This window comes from Bactrocera latifrons, unplaced genomic scaffold (genome assembly GCF_001853355.1).
Source record: "Bactrocera latifrons isolate USDA-ARS-PBARC rearing strain unplaced genomic scaffold, ASM185335v1 scaffold_99, whole genome shotgun sequence".
Taxonomy (NCBI): domain Eukaryota; kingdom Metazoa; phylum Arthropoda; class Insecta; order Diptera; family Tephritidae; genus Bactrocera; species Bactrocera latifrons.
In genome coordinates this window covers 590,700-607,718 of record NW_017537700.1, presented here as the reverse complement: position 1 = coordinate 607,718, position 17,019 = coordinate 590,700, and the positions used below count along the sequence as shown (strand labels likewise).

General features: G+C 34.4%; 2 protein-coding genes and 1 long non-coding RNA gene across 3 annotated transcripts; 1 reads left to right on the top strand and 2 right to left on the bottom strand.

Moving 5' to 3' along the window:
- Positions 1–949: 949 nt before the first annotated feature.
- Positions 950–4,249, bottom strand: LOC108977991 (DNA repair protein complementing XP-C cells homolog). The gene is made up of 4 exons (XM_018948016.1): positions 2,117–4,249; positions 1,531–1,998; positions 1,295–1,463; positions 950–1,227 (listed from the first exon to the last, which is right to left on the bottom strand). Exons 1-4 carry the CDS (start codon positions 4,247–4,249, stop codon positions 950–952), a joined length of 3,048 nt encoding a protein of 1,015 aa, XP_018803561.1.
- Positions 4,250–5,255: 1,006 nt separating this feature from the next.
- On the bottom strand, positions 5,256–7,570 carry LOC108978028 (DNA repair protein complementing XP-C cells homolog). Its single transcript, XM_018948103.1, has 2 exons — positions 7,294–7,570; positions 5,256–7,224 (listed from the first exon to the last, which is right to left on the bottom strand). Exons 1-2 carry the CDS (start codon positions 7,473–7,475, stop codon positions 6,411–6,413), a joined length of 996 nt encoding a protein of 331 aa, XP_018803648.1. The 5' UTR covers positions 7,476–7,570; the 3' UTR covers positions 5,256–6,410.
- A 2,633-nt stretch (positions 7,571–10,203) lies between these two features.
- LOC108978012 lies at positions 10,204–14,946 on the top strand. Its single transcript, XR_001994076.1, has 2 exons — positions 10,204–10,389; positions 14,906–14,946. It is a non-coding gene; the product is annotated as an uncharacterized LOC108978012 (long non-coding RNA).
- Positions 14,947–17,019: the final 2,073 nt, after the last annotated feature.

The following is a 17,019-nucleotide window of genomic DNA, read 5'->3' as shown; positions in this document are numbered from 1 at the left end:
ACTTTATGTTATTAGAAACTTTAACTATTCTGTTAATTGGAGTTTTCATAATTCTTTTGTCTTATACGCAGTCGTAATGGAGTTTAATACCGTCTTTGTTTATTAATCGATAACGATAATTAACGATTGTTAGCAGTTCCGCTATAAACATATGACAAATATGAAGGGTAATAAAGAGACGCGGAAGTGAAATTGAATTCAAATTAGAAAAAAGGAGAAATCCAAAGTAAATATATGTATGTATATGTATGTATCTGATATTGATTTCTAACAAATTCCTTATAAGATAAAAAATGAAATAGTTATTAATATCATGATTTCAAGTAGTGTAACACAAGATACGCTGGAAGTGGATTATTTGTTAAAACTTCAGAAATTTGAAAAGTTACTATCAAATGAAACAGCAACTATATACAAAGAAAGTGTTTATTTTTGAATGCAAAATTGCTTATTAAATCACAAGTAAGACATATCATACATGTGGCGAACCTCAATGAAGACAATGCACGTATGGAGGAAATATAGTACAATGCAATGGACACGCATTTCAGAAATCATAACTTATCAGTATACACTTCAATACAAAACACTTAAACACCAACGTTATTTTAATACAAATTTGAATACAAAAAGTGTATAAGTATATTGTAATATTTTGTAAAAAAAAAGTATGTCGTACTATAAATCCTTAAAGGATACAAAGCATATTATTTCATACCATGAAATTTTTTTAATATATATTGAAAAAAAAAATAATAACAATGCGACAGTTAAAACAAAAAGAAAAAATACAAAAATCGCAAGTACGTACATACATACATATATATGGACCATGAATACAGGAAGCAAAATACAAATTCATAGAATCGTCATTCGAAACAAAACAAAAAATACGATAATAATAAACTTGTAACTTAACACAAATGCGCCTCTGGGTACATAGTTATATTTAAAAATTATATTTCTTCTTTAGCCGCTCGCGTATAATCAAACCTTTAATGAGCTTCTTCCAGTTGCCATAAACACGTGCTTCATATTTATCTTGCTCCTTTTTCTCTTGCTCTTCCTGATCTTGATACCAAGCCGCCGTCACTTGATCGGCAAACTCCTCACAAACGACAAAACCATCGTATAGAGGATGACAGGCGCCTTGATGAAAATCAAAACCAATCACTGCGTGCGCACAATCGATGCCAAGTCTTTTGCAAATGCGATTTAAGCCCGTCACTGAAAGGGATCATAAACAAATTGTAATTGAGTGAGCACTCGTTAAAAAAAAAAAGGGATAACTTACAGCGTAGGTGTACTGTTTTCTTGGGCAACATGCACTCTTTGAATAGTTCCACGTTGCCGTAGGCATTGCGTGGCACAACGCCATTTTTGGCTGTTGGCGGCTCATAATCCTCTGTCTGCCAATAGCCAAAAATCTCCAGCGGTTGGTCTTTTATGACCGTTTGTGTTAACTATGGTAGCGTATATAAAATATTAAATTAAATGTATATAAATTTTTATGTAGCTTCGCTTATTTACCCGATCCCATTTGGGGCGCGCCTTTACAATTTTATAAGGCTGTTCGCCCAGCTTAACAGTTCGAGCCTGCTTCAGCCAAATTTCGCGCGAATGTAGGGTGTGCACACATTCACGCGCATATACCGGTTCACCACGTATAAAACCTAAGGTTGGTGGTTCCGGTGGATAAATTGCTTGGAATTTAAGTAAATGACGCCCAAGCGCATACAACGGATGATCTTTGTACTCGGCAATTGAGGTAGGCATGGGTTTCTCTTCGTGTATACGACGTAGCTCCTGATCCTCGCGAATGTCACGAGCTGTGCGTTGACCATAGTACGGTGCAAAGGCTGCTTCCACCCACGCGCGTTCAACACGTGACTTGCGTACAGTTGTTGTCCAATTGGGACAATAACGAGCAGTCACATCCTTAATGCTCAAATCATTTTGGAATGCGAACACGTAAGCGAAACTGGAGGAGGCGGCTTTCTAAAAATATTGTATTTTTAGAAAATACCATTTTCAAATGGTTTATTTGTAAAGTAATTTTTGAGCGTATTTTCTTTGCGCTTTGCCAATTTTTAATGCAAAATAATATATTACTCACCCTGATCGCCTCTACGGAGTGCAATTTGCCTTTAAACAACTCTATGCAAACCCACTGCTCTTCCGCATCGGACCACACTTCCACCCAAATATCTGCCGCTGTTGGATTACGCTTGACTTTACCGCCACCACCTTCCTCCTCATCGGACGACAACACACGACGGTCCACAGGCTTCTTTGTTGGTATTGGTGGCGGCTTTTTGGGCTGTTTCGGTGGTGACGGCTCAAAGTCGGAATCGGAATCGTCGTCACGCGATCGCGATTTCATTTTCAACTTTTTTAATTGTGGACGCTTACTTTTAGACGACGCCTGCTCCATACTATCGTCAGCGCCATCTAATTGTGGCACTGGCGGTAGTTTTTTATCAGTACCAGCAACCTCATTAGATTTTTGACGTGAACGTAAGATACGTCCTGCTCGTGTACTGCCTGCAATTGATTCAGCGGCGCTGGTACCATGTCCTTTCAAAAAATCTGTCGAGATTTGTATTTTCTGCTTTGGACTTTTTGACCTGGCACGTGTCGCGATACGGCCAGCTGTCGGCAGTGCTTTTACATTAGCTGCGGGCTCGGGAAATTTATTTCTATAATCTGTGCTCTGTAGGAACGTCGGTGAGATATGCATTTTGGGGGATTTACTTCGTGAACGAGTCACACGCGTACGGCTGCTACTGGCATTTGGTTGGTTCTCACGTTCGGCAGTGATAACTGTTTTACCTGATTGGATCACGATTTTCGGTATGACAGGTGAACCAATCTGTATTACTGGCTTAGCGCTTTTAGTTGCCGCTTTTGCTTTATTTATTATTGGCTTCTCAGTGGAAATTTGCCGCTTGGCTTGTGCAGTTGTCATTGCTTCAACACTGAGGCCAGGCTTATCAGCCGAAAAGTCGAGCTTGTCACGATCATTAGGATTCGTGGCATTTCTTTTGCTCTTTAGACGTGAAAGCTTCGGTTTTACTCCCTTTGTAGACAATTTTTCTTTTGAGCTGTTCAGTGCATTCTTAGCATTCGCTGCCGCTTCCTCCGTTGGTACTTTGACCAGAGCTCTTTGTGAAGGCTGCTGTGTTTGTGTTAGATTTTCATCTAACTTTACAATGTTATCCTTACTTTCAGATTGTTCCACTGCTTTTAATTCGGCCAGCGTGGCACTTGACGTTTTTTTGCTTCCTCCGTGGGAGCTTTTCTGCACCGCTTCCTTACCGGAACTTTTTGAAACTACCTTGGCACGACTACTTTTGGCAACATCCTTACCTATCTTTTCTTTTTCCTTCGTGACTTTCTCTTTAACAGCCTTCTCACTGCTCTTATCCCGTGCTTTCTCTTTTTCTTTATCTCTCTTATGTTCCTCTTTCACACTCTTTTCCTTTGCTTTTGTAGCCTTCTCTTTGCTGGTCTTTTCAAGCTGCTTCTGATTCTCAGTTCCACCTGCTATGCCACCTTCGACTTTTAACTTCTTTACCTCCACCGCATTCTCTTCCTTTTTATCGCACTCGCGCTTTAATTTGATCGTCAACAAATCTGATGGGGACGGTCGCAGCGGCAGTGGCTGCATATTGACAATCAGCCGGCACTGCAAGCCCATCGCACGCAGTAAACACACAAATATAAATACAAAATCCTGTTTGCAACTAGCCTCCTTACGTTTAATCTGTGACATGAGCTCCCGCTTCACTCGCCGCCTACTCTTACGCACCTTCTCACCATATAAATTGGGCGAAGCCAACTTCACAGCGGTCTTATACCAAGTGACCATTGACTGAAAGTACTTGATCTCGGTGCCACGCTCTGGTGGATAGGCATTGCTACTCGGCAGCAGTTTTAATGCAGCCTGCATCAGCGGTGTGTCGTTGAGCAGCCGATTGTAATGGTAACTACGTGCAAAACAACACAATAATGTAGTTTTGTGTAAATTAAAGTAACGTTCTTTCAAATCACGATTCAATTTGCGTTTGAGCGCCAACTCTAAGTCCTGTTGGTTTTTCTCTTTGGTGCGTCGCTGTTTGCCAGGCAGCTCCACATGAATCTCCAAACCCTCCGAGGTGTTCAGCAGTGCGCTGGAATCGTGAGTGGTTGAGTGCGACACAGAGTGTGTGTCTTCTGAAATTATTAAAAAAAAGCATGTCCATGACATGGGAGTAACAAGCGTAAGTAAAATTAACACAGCCAGTAGTTTAGTAGTAGCGGTGCGACGTACGGTATTGGTTAATGACTGCGAGTGGAAGCGGTAGCTATACGTAGACGCAAATACGTAGAAACTACAAGCCAACTACAGAATACTAAGCTACTAATAGCATAAGCGCACAAAAGTTATAGTTAAATATTAAACATCACCAAAATATATTTAAATTTAAAGCTTAACCTATATTGACCACCACCATTAAGGACCCAATTTTTTGTTTTTTTAGACAAAAACGATTATTTTACTTTTTTGCATTAAATTGTTTGCATTTTTATTTTCCACTGAAACGTGTGAGTATATGTGTACTTGTGTGCAAGTGTATCGTGCGGCTTAAAATCCAAATAAATTTTTATGCTTTACTTTCTATATTATTTTTTTGGATTTTACTTGAATTTAACTACATTTATTATTTAACGGTTAATTGTTTGAGAACTTTTCCATACTTGTGTTAACTACAGCTGCGCTAAAAGGTAAAATTGTTTTTAAATTATTTTTTATTTTAATTTATTTGGTTTTTAACAATTTTCGCTTTAAATTTGCTCTTTCCTTTGTTATTAGTTTGTATTTATTTTTGTGATTTTTGCACCTTTTCTTATGACAAACACTTAGCTTTGCTTAATCTCGTTTTTGAATACATGATTTAAAGTAAATTCGTCAACAATCAGTTCGAGTTAATTAATGAATCTATATATGAATACATATGTTTTGTAAAATATGTAACAAATAAATGAAAGATGCTACTATGACTTGTTAATGTTGTTAGTAATTTAAATTTGAGGTTAGTTAAAACAACTTTTTATTTTAAATATAAAAAAATTGGTTTACATGGCACTGTCACATATTAGACAAAAACTTTTTAAAAGCGCTATCTTGGATAAATTTTTATACAAAAAATTAAAACAAAAAGTTTTTAAGCGTTGGTGTCAAATATAGTAATATTAAATCAAAATTTCGAAATTGCTTTCACTTAATATAGGATAAAACCGTTCCTATACTTTAAAATCCGACATTAAACTAAATTTTTCATTACCAAATTTACTTTAAAGTGGAAATAAAACTATAAATGCAATAATTGTTAGCAGACTTTTAGAGTTTTTAATGCTGCTAAAGCTGCTCGATAACATATTTCTGGTTTATTTTCATTTAAAATATGACGTGCAGTTATCTATTTCTATTAAATTGTAAATAGGAAGTTAGTTATGTTTGTATATTTGTATGAATATTTGACACACCGATGATTTTATGCTGTTAATTTTATATTTTTTTGAATTTAGAGCTAAAATGGTTTCTCTTCAGTCACTTAGAAACCATGCTCCCTTTAATTGTATGAATAGATTAGTGTAACCACTAATACATACGAATATAAAAGCGCTTCAAATTGCAAATGATAAAGACTGTTATAGATAAACTGAGCGTGTTATCTGAATATATATCTATTGTTCGATCGAATTTCACCACTATCAATACTTTAAATTTAAGAACAATTCTAACTACAGTAATATGATTTCGAAATATTTAATTGCATTACTAGCTATAATACTTTACTTTATATATACTTTTAATTATTACACTCTTTTGACAATATGTAACCATGCCTCACCAGCACGAAGACAGATACATACAGTGGTTTAGGTACTTGGGTATTGAATATTTTCTAATTTTGCTATTGCTTAAACCGATGCTGCGACAAAAGTGGGCTTGAAAAGACATTTATTTAAATATAAAAAGTATATATTAATGCCGTGAAAACACACCGTATACTATTTATTAACGTAAACACCCACTTGGTTATGCAAATTGAATAAAAAGTAAATTTTTTTTTTTAATTTTAAATTGTAAAACCAATATGTGTCAACTGCTTATTTACTGTTTTAAAATATATCTAAAAAAACTGACTGGCGTTTTTACGTCTATTTTTTTTGTTTTTTTCAAATTCGTTTATTATTTATATACTTCAAATTACCGTTTAAGTATGTGTACATGAACCATTATGTTAAAATCGAAAAAAGTTAAGAACGCATAATGTACGCACAAACCTACACACAGTCTCATTTGAACAATTGGAAGCGCATTTTAGACATTTTTTTAGTAGCATTCTACCACTCACAGTCCACTATTTGCGTTTCCTACCTGCCACTTCTTCAAAGTCCGAATCATCAGTATCTCCGACCACAACCGTTGAAGCTGGTCTCGTTTTGGTATGCCGTTTAACGCGTGTCGACTTTGTTTTGTTTAGTTTAGACGGTGCACGTTCAATTTCACATTCATCGTCCTCCTCTTCGCCATCATCCTTCGATTTAACACTACGCAAGGCAGTATTACCTTGCTTTTCGCCCAATGCAAGTAGCGAGTTGACATCCATAGCGTTTGCATTCACATTTTCACTTGTTGTTTTGGTGTCTTGCTGTTTGGTTACAGCAGCACGTTGCGCTATGGTTTCCTTGGCACGCTCCAGACTATTAACATTATCCAACAAATTTGCAAAATCAAATGACTTTCCATTTGCCTGCTCATCGGCACTAGATTCGTTGTTATCTTCTGAACCCGAATCAGAGAGTTTCGCTATACCCGCATTGCAATCGAAAACGGGCACTGGTGAAGTGGATTTTTCTTTGTCTATACGTTGTACGTTGAAGAAGCTAGATTGAAAATCGATATCCTCCGGATTTACCAGATAATCTTCGACGCTTGATTCGCTGCTGAAGTCGATGCCAGGTTCGCCACTTTCATTGGGCATTGGGGCGTTTTTTGAAGCCGTTCGTGATGTTGACGCCGATGGTGAATTACTGCCAGCACTATTGGGCGATGGAAATGTTTTTGGTGGTGGCCGATATTTGTTGTAGAGTTTAGTGCGCAATGATTGACCAGCGGCTTTGCGTTTCTTAATGGCAGTTTGCTTAACGGCAGCTTTAGCAGCCGTTGTCCCCCTATGTAGTTAAACACACATTTTTATATACACATATAAACAATTTCACAACGAACGGTATAAAGCTTACTTTCTTCTTCCAACAGCACTAGAACCACTGATATTTTGCGCGCCTACAGTTTGACGCAGCTCTTCGAAATCGCTATCATCATCATCAGATGATTCTCCACCACGTACATCTTTTGTTGGCTTCCATTCATCCTCGCTGGCTGAAAATCCTTCAGACATTGATTCTTCTTCCTCGTCCGACATTTTCGTGCACAACCTACGCGCGGAAAATATATTTTCACATCAAGAATTTCGTTCTGCTATATCGATTTTTTGATGCTGTTTGAAATTATTGTGAGCTCTTCTTCTATACACGCTGAAGATGTATTCACAATAAACGGGCCCATAAGAAAGGGATTTATTGTTACATTGTTTTATAGCAACATTGAAAAATTACCGCCAATAACTGTAATTTGAAGCAATTTGTGAGGAAGGGAAAGTAAATTTGTAATTATTTTTGCATCTTTATATTTTTTACATTACACTCTAATGAAAAAGTCAATTAGCTTAATATTTTAATTCTGCCCCCTTAATATAGTGTTAATCATAGCATGTTTTCTATCGAAAGACAGGCAGTTTAACCAGAGAACGTAAAGTATAGAGAAGGTGCTCTCTCTGGTTTAACCTAACCGTAATGTTTCGAATGTATAGTTGTCCATGACGCTTTAAGGGCAACGCGCTTGCAATAATTATTAGCGCGCTTGTTTTAAGTAAGGTTGAATGTTTCCATATTAATGTTTCAACTTTTGCCGGTTAAACATATGTAATAGGTGTACGGAAGACACTCCACTACTAAAACTTAGAACTAGATATGAAATAATACTTTAAAAGCACGCAAGTAGGTTTCATTGTCCTTGTAAATGTCGAATTGTTAAAAAACGCGCGACCTTCTTGTTTGTGCATATTTCAGTAGTTATGACGTCATTAAAACATATTGAATGAGAGTGAAACAGTTTTGCACACGTTCGTTTCTCCCCAAAAAGTGGCTCATTTGTCGGAACCGCCGATATCGGAATATTATAACAAAGCTGCTACAAAGTGACCGATCGAACTCAAGTCCTTGAGGGATAACTTTTTAATTTAACAAGGTATATTCTAGAAATTTGGAATAAATATTATTTAAGGCATTGCTGTATTCTCCACAAAAATTGTTCAAATCGAACAACTATAGCTGTCTCACAAACTGACCGAAATTAACATTTTTTCTTGATTTTTTTTTTATAGAAGTCAATAGATCCTTACGAGTGTATGTGAATAATAATTTTAAAGCAAGCGGACAAGTTGCTGAACTTTTAAATATTGTATTTCTTCGCGGTTATGCAATTTCAAATCGATTAACTTGCACTCCTCGCAAGTCCTTCGCTTAAAATAGTTTTGAGCGGAAGAGAAGCAATACCTTGTACACATGACTGTATGCACATACATACACACATATATGTATGTACGTTTATAGTACGAAATTTGCAAGCGGATTTTTTCACAACAAGCGTCCAAGTTGAGGTAGGTCACGGCATGGAAAGGAGCTACACGACCAAAACATGAAAAGGGAACACATTACAAAAAGAATTCAAAATATGAATGTGTGGGTTTATGCCCATAACAAAAGCGCAACAAATCGAACGCACGGTGGAATGATAGTCATTGGGGCCAACTTTGAATGTGTATGTATGCGTGCGTGTGTTTAGGTCGCGCGCTAAAGTGGAGCAATATTTTGCGACAAAATGGAATTGGAGAGCACGTGCTTTCTGGATGTCATGTGCTCACGGCATGTTTACTTTTATCCTTCACCAAACGCGTGCAGTTATAACTGTATAATTGTATTTTTGAATTAGCGCTAATTGTCAGACAACAGCGATGTAATGTCTACAGTCTAGACCATTTTGAAAAACGAAAATTGTAATGTATGCTATATTTTGAACAAATTAGTAGAACGTTTACTTTCCTTATGAAGTTATTTTCTAAGTACGAAGTTGCAAACAAAGTGGTTTTTGCGGCGAATATTTTTTGTTGATTCTGCGCACTGCTTGTGAATCCTTTTTGTTTTGTTGTCACATATGCAGCAAGGAACGCATAAACTTGACCACTGCAGTTCTAGTTGGATTTAATTCGAGACAGTTCCTTTCGGATTTTTGCGGTGAGCGGTCGCTAGCAAATTGTATTCGGTTCGCATCGAATTATAGTGATTAAAAATAAAAAAAAAGAAATAACCGGGTATGGTATTTTATTGCAATTAAATTCTATGGTGAGAAGTGTTCTATTTACTTTAAACAATGCCGTGAGTGTAGTTAATACTAAAGTGTGCTAAGATACGAGTATATTAAAACAACAAAATCGCACGGTGACTTTTTTTCAATTATTTACTTTTAAAAAAATGTTTTTAATTAGTAATTGAATTTTAAATTTCTTTAATTAGAACCCTAGAGAATTGGCTAACAAACATTTATTATTATTTTTTTTTAATAAAAAGTTTTGAAATGAAGTGAAAATCCTACGAAATCATTTTACTGCGATTTTGATATTACTTTGGACTTAAATCCGCAGCATTACCTTTAATACAAATAATTTAAAAACGATAAAAGAATAACTCAAGATGATCTATGATTGTTAATAATTTCATATAAAAACGCAAGTAGAACCAAATAAATATTTTCCAAATAGCTATAAAATGTTAAATCTAAACAATTACGCTGATAAATAAAGCAGTGACTAAAAATTCGTCTTATCACCAACATACAATACAAATAGCATAAATATAGGGACCTTACTAAAAATCTAGCATTTCCATATTAACGTTTTCCCTTTCAATTAGTAATTGTCTGCAAATTATTGGCATCACTGTTACTGACAGCTGAGCGAAGAAATGTCAAAAGAACACATGGAAAGAAAGCACGTAATCAAAACAAGATGAAATTGGGCGAATTTCATGCGCCCACAAAATCGAAAATTTCAGTTCATTCTTGTTCTGTTTTGCATCGTGTTAAGTCCTCTGATTTCATTCTTGTTATCTTCGCGTGCTTGTGTTTGCCTCGTCGTCAGATGTGTGATATCTACTTGGATTAAATCGTTCAAATAACTTATTAAGCGTGTACCCACTGGTGCATTGAAACAAAGAAAAAAAGTAATTATTAAAAAATAATTAATAAGAAAATACAGTGAATGTGTGCAAATGTGTGCAGTAAAACAATGCTGATTGTAGAAAAGGAATTCCTGAAAAGATTATGATGAAAATTCTTTGCATTGCATAAAAAGTGAATTGGAATGAAAAATATAATGTACAACAAGAAAATTAATTAATTAATGTATTATCTTATGTATGGTTGTGTTTCTCAGCTATGCCGGCGATATTATTATTCTAAGTAATAAAATATTAGTGCAAATTGCATCTTTGATAGCAGCGCGCGCATCTTGCTTTGGAACCATACAATGCTTTATCAATAGCAACCGCAGGCGGTGTCGAGCGGTGATCACTAGACAGTCAGCTGGTCGACGAGGTCATCACTCAACGTCCGCACCAGCATTCATTTGAGCAATAATGATAATATGCTATAATGTTGAGGCATTGACTTTCCGCTTGGTGACGCTTGCAAGCTAACCCGTTCAGTTACATAGCAATAAGTGTACATATACATATATATTTTTTGTGGTATTTTCGTGATATGTTTATTTCATAATAACTTCGCATACATGTGTGAAGTGTGAATTTGGATGATCTAGTGAAAGTGCTGAGAATAAAAAAAAAAAACATTAAATAATTTAAATTAGTATTTGGTTAAAGGTGCGAAGCAATAAAAATTCTTAGCTGCTAATAACATTTCAGTTTTTTTAAGATATAAAAAAAATTGTGGTGCGCGCTGCGGGCATTATTTAAATATTTCAGTTCAAGAAAAGTTTCTACGCTGTGCGCACAATTACGAAAATATTAATTAGGGTACGAAGAGCTTTACGCACTCACCGAAATCCCATCACTGAATAATTTCATTAAAACAAAATAATAAATTATGTATAATGATTGTTTTTAAAACACGGTTAGAAGTTTGGTGCGTTAACCTCAGAAAAGTGTTATTTGCGTACCGGTTTCAAAATAAGTGTATTTCACGGAAAGAGTGTTATAACCTGTACAAAATGCTGCAGTAGCCATACTCCTGACTTCATTAACTTGTGTGATTAAGGTCTCAAAGTAAATGACCTACATACATAGCTATGTGTTCATATACTATGTATATCAGTACTGCGGTTATACATATGTATATCGTTTTTTATTAACTAAATCAAGAAATTTGACTAATTTTTATTATTTGTATCAAATACATTTAACGCTAAAAGCGAGTATATATAATATTAAGTGACTTTAATCTGTTTCAGTAACCGTTAAACTTCTGTGTTTTTTTTTTTGCCATAAAACGTTACTCAAATGTTTTTCTAAAGTGCCGAGCTTACTGTTTTTTGGCAATATAAATCAATATCCAGCTCAGCCTCCTTTACATATAATCAAATTTCTTGTAAATGGAGATATTTGTATTGAAAATTTACCTTTTTTGGCCGATTTGCTTAATTATTTCATTAATATTCCCTTACTCTGCTAGTGCTTTCAGTATGTGTGAACGAAATTAGCACTTATTTTCTGGTCAAACAAATTCACACACAATGTACATATGTATGTATAAATACATTACTAATATATTCCCGTGCAAATTTAAATTTTTATTTCACAAAATGTATTTATTGTCTACCGAAAAAGATAAGTCTCACCTCTACTATTATTCTGAGATGTTGCTGACATTATCGTTATCACTTTACCTGTGGTGTTCGAAACAAATTACGCTGTTGGCGAAAATTTCTTTTATCATTGCCCTGCTGCTATCAAAACAAACTATAAATTTCATTTATTTATCAAGTAATGCTAACTTCGTTGGCCAATACAGGCAATGTAGACTCGTACGAATTTGAAAATATGATCGAATAATAACTATGCATGTGTTGTGTGTTTGCGCGCATTTCACAAATGCATATGAAATTGTTTACTTTCTACCCGTTTACAACGCCAGCAGCGCTGTACATTGTCAGCACACTGTCATGAGCACAGCGTCTCATCCACCCGCTACCTTGTTATTGCACTGTTGCCATTGAAAAAACATCACTTTGCATTAGGGCATCTGGATTTTGAAGTGTAGCGCGACTGCAATCACACTTTTAGTTTTTACAATACTCACGAACAACTAATAACCTGAGGATTCCGTGTGCTTCCATACACGCCGCTTCGATTATATTTGCACGTGGCTTTCGTTTGCGTTTATTCAATGGAATTTCCGCACAAATCTATTTGCCCTAATATTTCCTTCAGTTGCTTTTTAATATATTTGAAAATTCATTGTGCACTTTTATATGCGTTCATATTCAAAATTAATACCCGAAATCAGTGAGTGGTAAAGTGTAATAAATTACTGTGTATTATAAACAATGTGCGGCCGCTAATGCTTTGTACTATACGCTACACTAATTGTATACTTTTAGTTTCTACTTGAATGCATAGTGTTTTTATTATTTGACTATTATTGTGCGTTTTATTTATTTGAATATGCATTGGTGCTTTTAATTAACTGAGTGATGTGGTTATGCCAGCAGATATGATGTAAAACAGCCAAACTGATTGAAAAGCGGCATTCAAATTTAACGTTCGATATTATGACGGCAAATAGTGCGCTATTAAATTAATGCACAGTAAATATGGTACAATGTAAAATTCAATTATTAGCGGAAGTTGAATAAACAGATATTATGTTTTATTACTTCCTTACGCCAATTTGCTAATATAAAGTTGAAGTGTTACCAATTCTGACGTTGTTATAAAACAAGCTTAAAGCATAATTGAATTGAAATTTTACACTAAAGCTACAAATTAACACTAATTATTTTTTTTTACCGAACTTGGTTTTTTTAAATTTTTGTTGTTGTAGTTTTCACAACAAAGAGAAAAATACATACATATATTTGAAATATTTGTGTATAATTAATAATTTTATTGTAATAACAGAAAATCCAAAAATAAAGTAAAAAGGAGAATTGGATCTCCAATGTGGTTTTTGCAGCAGTCAATCGGAATTTATAATGCAGCCGTCGGCTAAACGTGTGATACTACATTATTGGGTATTAGAGTTTTTAAATGAAAAGCTGAGGTCGTATAAATTGGTGCAAAAATTATTTCGTTTTATTTTACCATAATTTTCAAGTAGAAGTTTGCGTTCGCTTTAAACACTAAACTTAACAACACCATTTTCCTATCTGGTTGGCAGAATAGCTGATCTTTGTCCTGTCCCACTGGCTGAGAAAGGTTTCACAAGTATTTTTATAACTTTTTTATATTGGAAAAAACCTTCTTTCTCATCGAAGCTGTAAATAAGCTTTTATGATGCGAAGTAAAATTGTTTAAGTGTTTACTTATGGTCAAAGATATGGAAAGAAATGCTTTTTGGCAGAACATTTTTTTATTTTATAAAAGCATCATTAATAAGATTTCAAATTCACTTTATAGAAATTTGAAAAAAAAAGTTTTAAAAGTAATGGTTGTATTATTGATCCATTAATAAAATAGTGGCCTGAAGCATTTTTTTTCAGTTTCTGTCATAAAACCCTCAATTAAGAAAAAAAAAAAAAATCAGAAATAAAGTCTCAAAAAGCGCTTCTATTAGTTTTTGATGATTTCAAAAAGCTGTATAAATTTCATTGCATTGTACCGAGCGGCTTGCGAGCTGGTGCTCAGCTTAGCTCAAAAAACATAGTTTTAAGAAAAATGCGTTTGGACACTTGAGATGCCTTCGCCAATTATGTAATAACTTGAAAATTATTTATCGGATGTATTTAAAATTTTCAGAGTATATTTCTAACGAATTATACTTTAAGAAAATGTAAAACGTAAAATCAATTTTTGTAAAATTCTGACGTCTCCTAGCCTCTAAGTAGCGTACAATGCTTGGAGATTCTTGATTCTAGCGGTCAACGGCTTAACATTTGAAGCGGTAAGAAGTGAAATGAATCAAATAAATTTTTGTTTCTTTTGTTGAGCATTCTTAACTTTGTGGAATTTTTAGAGTTGCAGCTTAGATTACAATTTTATTCCTTAGCCCGTTTTCGAATAACTTTTAATTATGGCTTTTTTTTAATTTTATTTTACTTCTTTATCGTTTCATTCACTTTAGAGTAAATAAGTAAGCTAAGTTAAGTACATAAGTGAGGTTATGTTCATCATATCTTCAAGCTTTTAAGCTCAATTTTTGACTTACATACACAAATATTAGAATTATTAAATATGTTATGTGTTTTATAAATATAATAAAAAATTTAACTTCAATTAGGCTAAGCAAATTCAAAAAAATATAAAAATATTGTGCTAAAGTTACGAAAATCTGTGTTTTTGTGTGCAATCTTTGAATGAAAATCGCTAAATTAAAACAAAATTGCGGAGAAACATTTAAAAATATTTCCCACTGTATTAGACCCTATGAAAAAATAAAAAGCTCGTCATGAAGTCGGCTTAGTGATGAAATATGTATCTACGCAAACAAAATATTTAGCCATCGTCAGGAAATAATAAAAATCGCAAATAACTAAATTAAAATTTTTCTTCTTCAATTTTATAGTACAAATCACTTATTCAATATCCATATGAGCACAAAAACAACAAAAAAAAAACATATATATTTGTGTGAGTGTCTTGGCAGCAGTTACTTTATAGAATTTCCATTACCCAGCGAAAAGCAACAGTAAAAAATACACATAAGAAGTAAGCAAAAAATAATAAAAATGAAATGTAAAATTGTGTGAGCTACTGAACTGACCTTAATCAAAAGCAAATAAAATCAACAGATACCATACATACATACATAAATACAATAAAAACACATACAAAACGCGAGAAGATGCCACAAGTAGCATTTCAATGAATGGAAAATAATAAAAGCTAATTTAATTACAATAAAACAGGAAAATAAAATCAAAAAGACAAAGTAAATAGAACTTAAGGATAAACAATAAAAATTTGTTAAAAACTTGCGTACAAACATAAATACAAATAGAACAAAATATAAAAAATATTGTAACAAGTGTTGAGTGTTGCTGTGCATTTTTGTGTGAAATCTTGTTCTACTATTTGTACAATTGCCTGTGTATTTATCTAACCATTAAAGAGCTCACAATATTGCCGCTGCTTCAACGCGTCGTCCGTCAGCACGTTACGGAATTTTATTTGATTTGCAATTGAATTGCAATTGAATACGAAGAAATCGTAAAGATATTGAGAAATAGCAATAACAATAATAACAACAACAACAACTGCAGAATTGTATACACGCAAACAGATGAAATAAAAATCAACAACAACAAAAAGTCTTTTCAAAAGCCAACGAATTAAATAAGAAATTCTGTTAAATTACTTTCAATTTTGATTACATCAACGAAGCGGCAGGCACGCACACAACAAACAAACGCTCACAACACAGCAACAGCGTTTCCAGCCCAAACCACCCACTCGCGCAGCCTAGCAGTAGGTGTATGTGTGTGCCATTGGCGCGCCTACAAGCGGGCAAATAGCCCACGAGGCAGAGGCAAGCGGACGGATAGACAGATAAGTGCTAAAAACACATACGTACATACATCAACACACTCACTTATATATTTATGTGAGTATATGAGCACCTTGAACCTCAGCCGCAATTGGTTGCTCTTGTTGTTGTAGTTTTGGCGTCGTCTAATCATCGTCGCACTTTGTAGTAGCTTCCAATTGTTGCAGACAACGCCGGCGTATTGCTATTGTTGTTGCACAGTTACTGAGTGCGCAGCAACAAACACTCCACTCGAAGCCACTTGAGTGCTTTGGAACTCTTAATTGGTGAGTGAGCTTATTTTTTATTTAAAAACAATTCAGCATTTATTCCTTTTTTCTAGTCGTTTCAAATAGAATAAGACGAAATGACATTAATAGACGCTTATGAATGTGTGTGTAGGTCTGTTCCAATGAATGTGAACGAGCGCTGAGGCGCATGATTGAATGGGTTATTGGTCGGCCTTTGTTTTTTGCGTTTTTGCGTGGGAAAATCATAACGGCATGCACGAAATGTGACGTATGTGGGGAAATATTTATATATACATACATATGTATGTATGTATATGCTTCTGTGTGTGTGTGAGTGCGCAATTTTTATGTCCCCATAAATATTGAAACTTTAGGCGCCATTTCTAAAACGTATTACGGTAAATTCAGTAATATTTTAATATCCTTCACTAATTGAAATTCAATTAAATAGTTTCGGTAAAAAATTATTAATAAACAATTTTTATGTAAAAAATTTTTTACTTTGCAACATTTTCATTTTCGTATTTTTTGCATGTGAAAGTATATGCTCAGTGAAATTTTTAAATTAATTTGCGTGGATAATGGATTAGCCCTTTGCTGGTGCTGCTAAAATTTAAGTTGAATTTTCGTCATAAATCACTTGGCCTACATTCAGGCGTCAAAACCGAACAGACTAACAATGTACCATGTTTGTACGAAGATAGATAGTTTGTGTAGAGCTCGTCCTGCAGAGCATATTGCATACAGTGGCGCTTAAAATGAACGAGAGTCTAAAAAATAACGGGTTTGGATGGCATATTTAAACTTGGCGTTGGCAATTGAGTTCAAAAATTTATATTTAAATTTTTTTATGTGGTTGCAACTACCTTGACTAACCGTAATTTAATAAATTGCTGTTTTTAC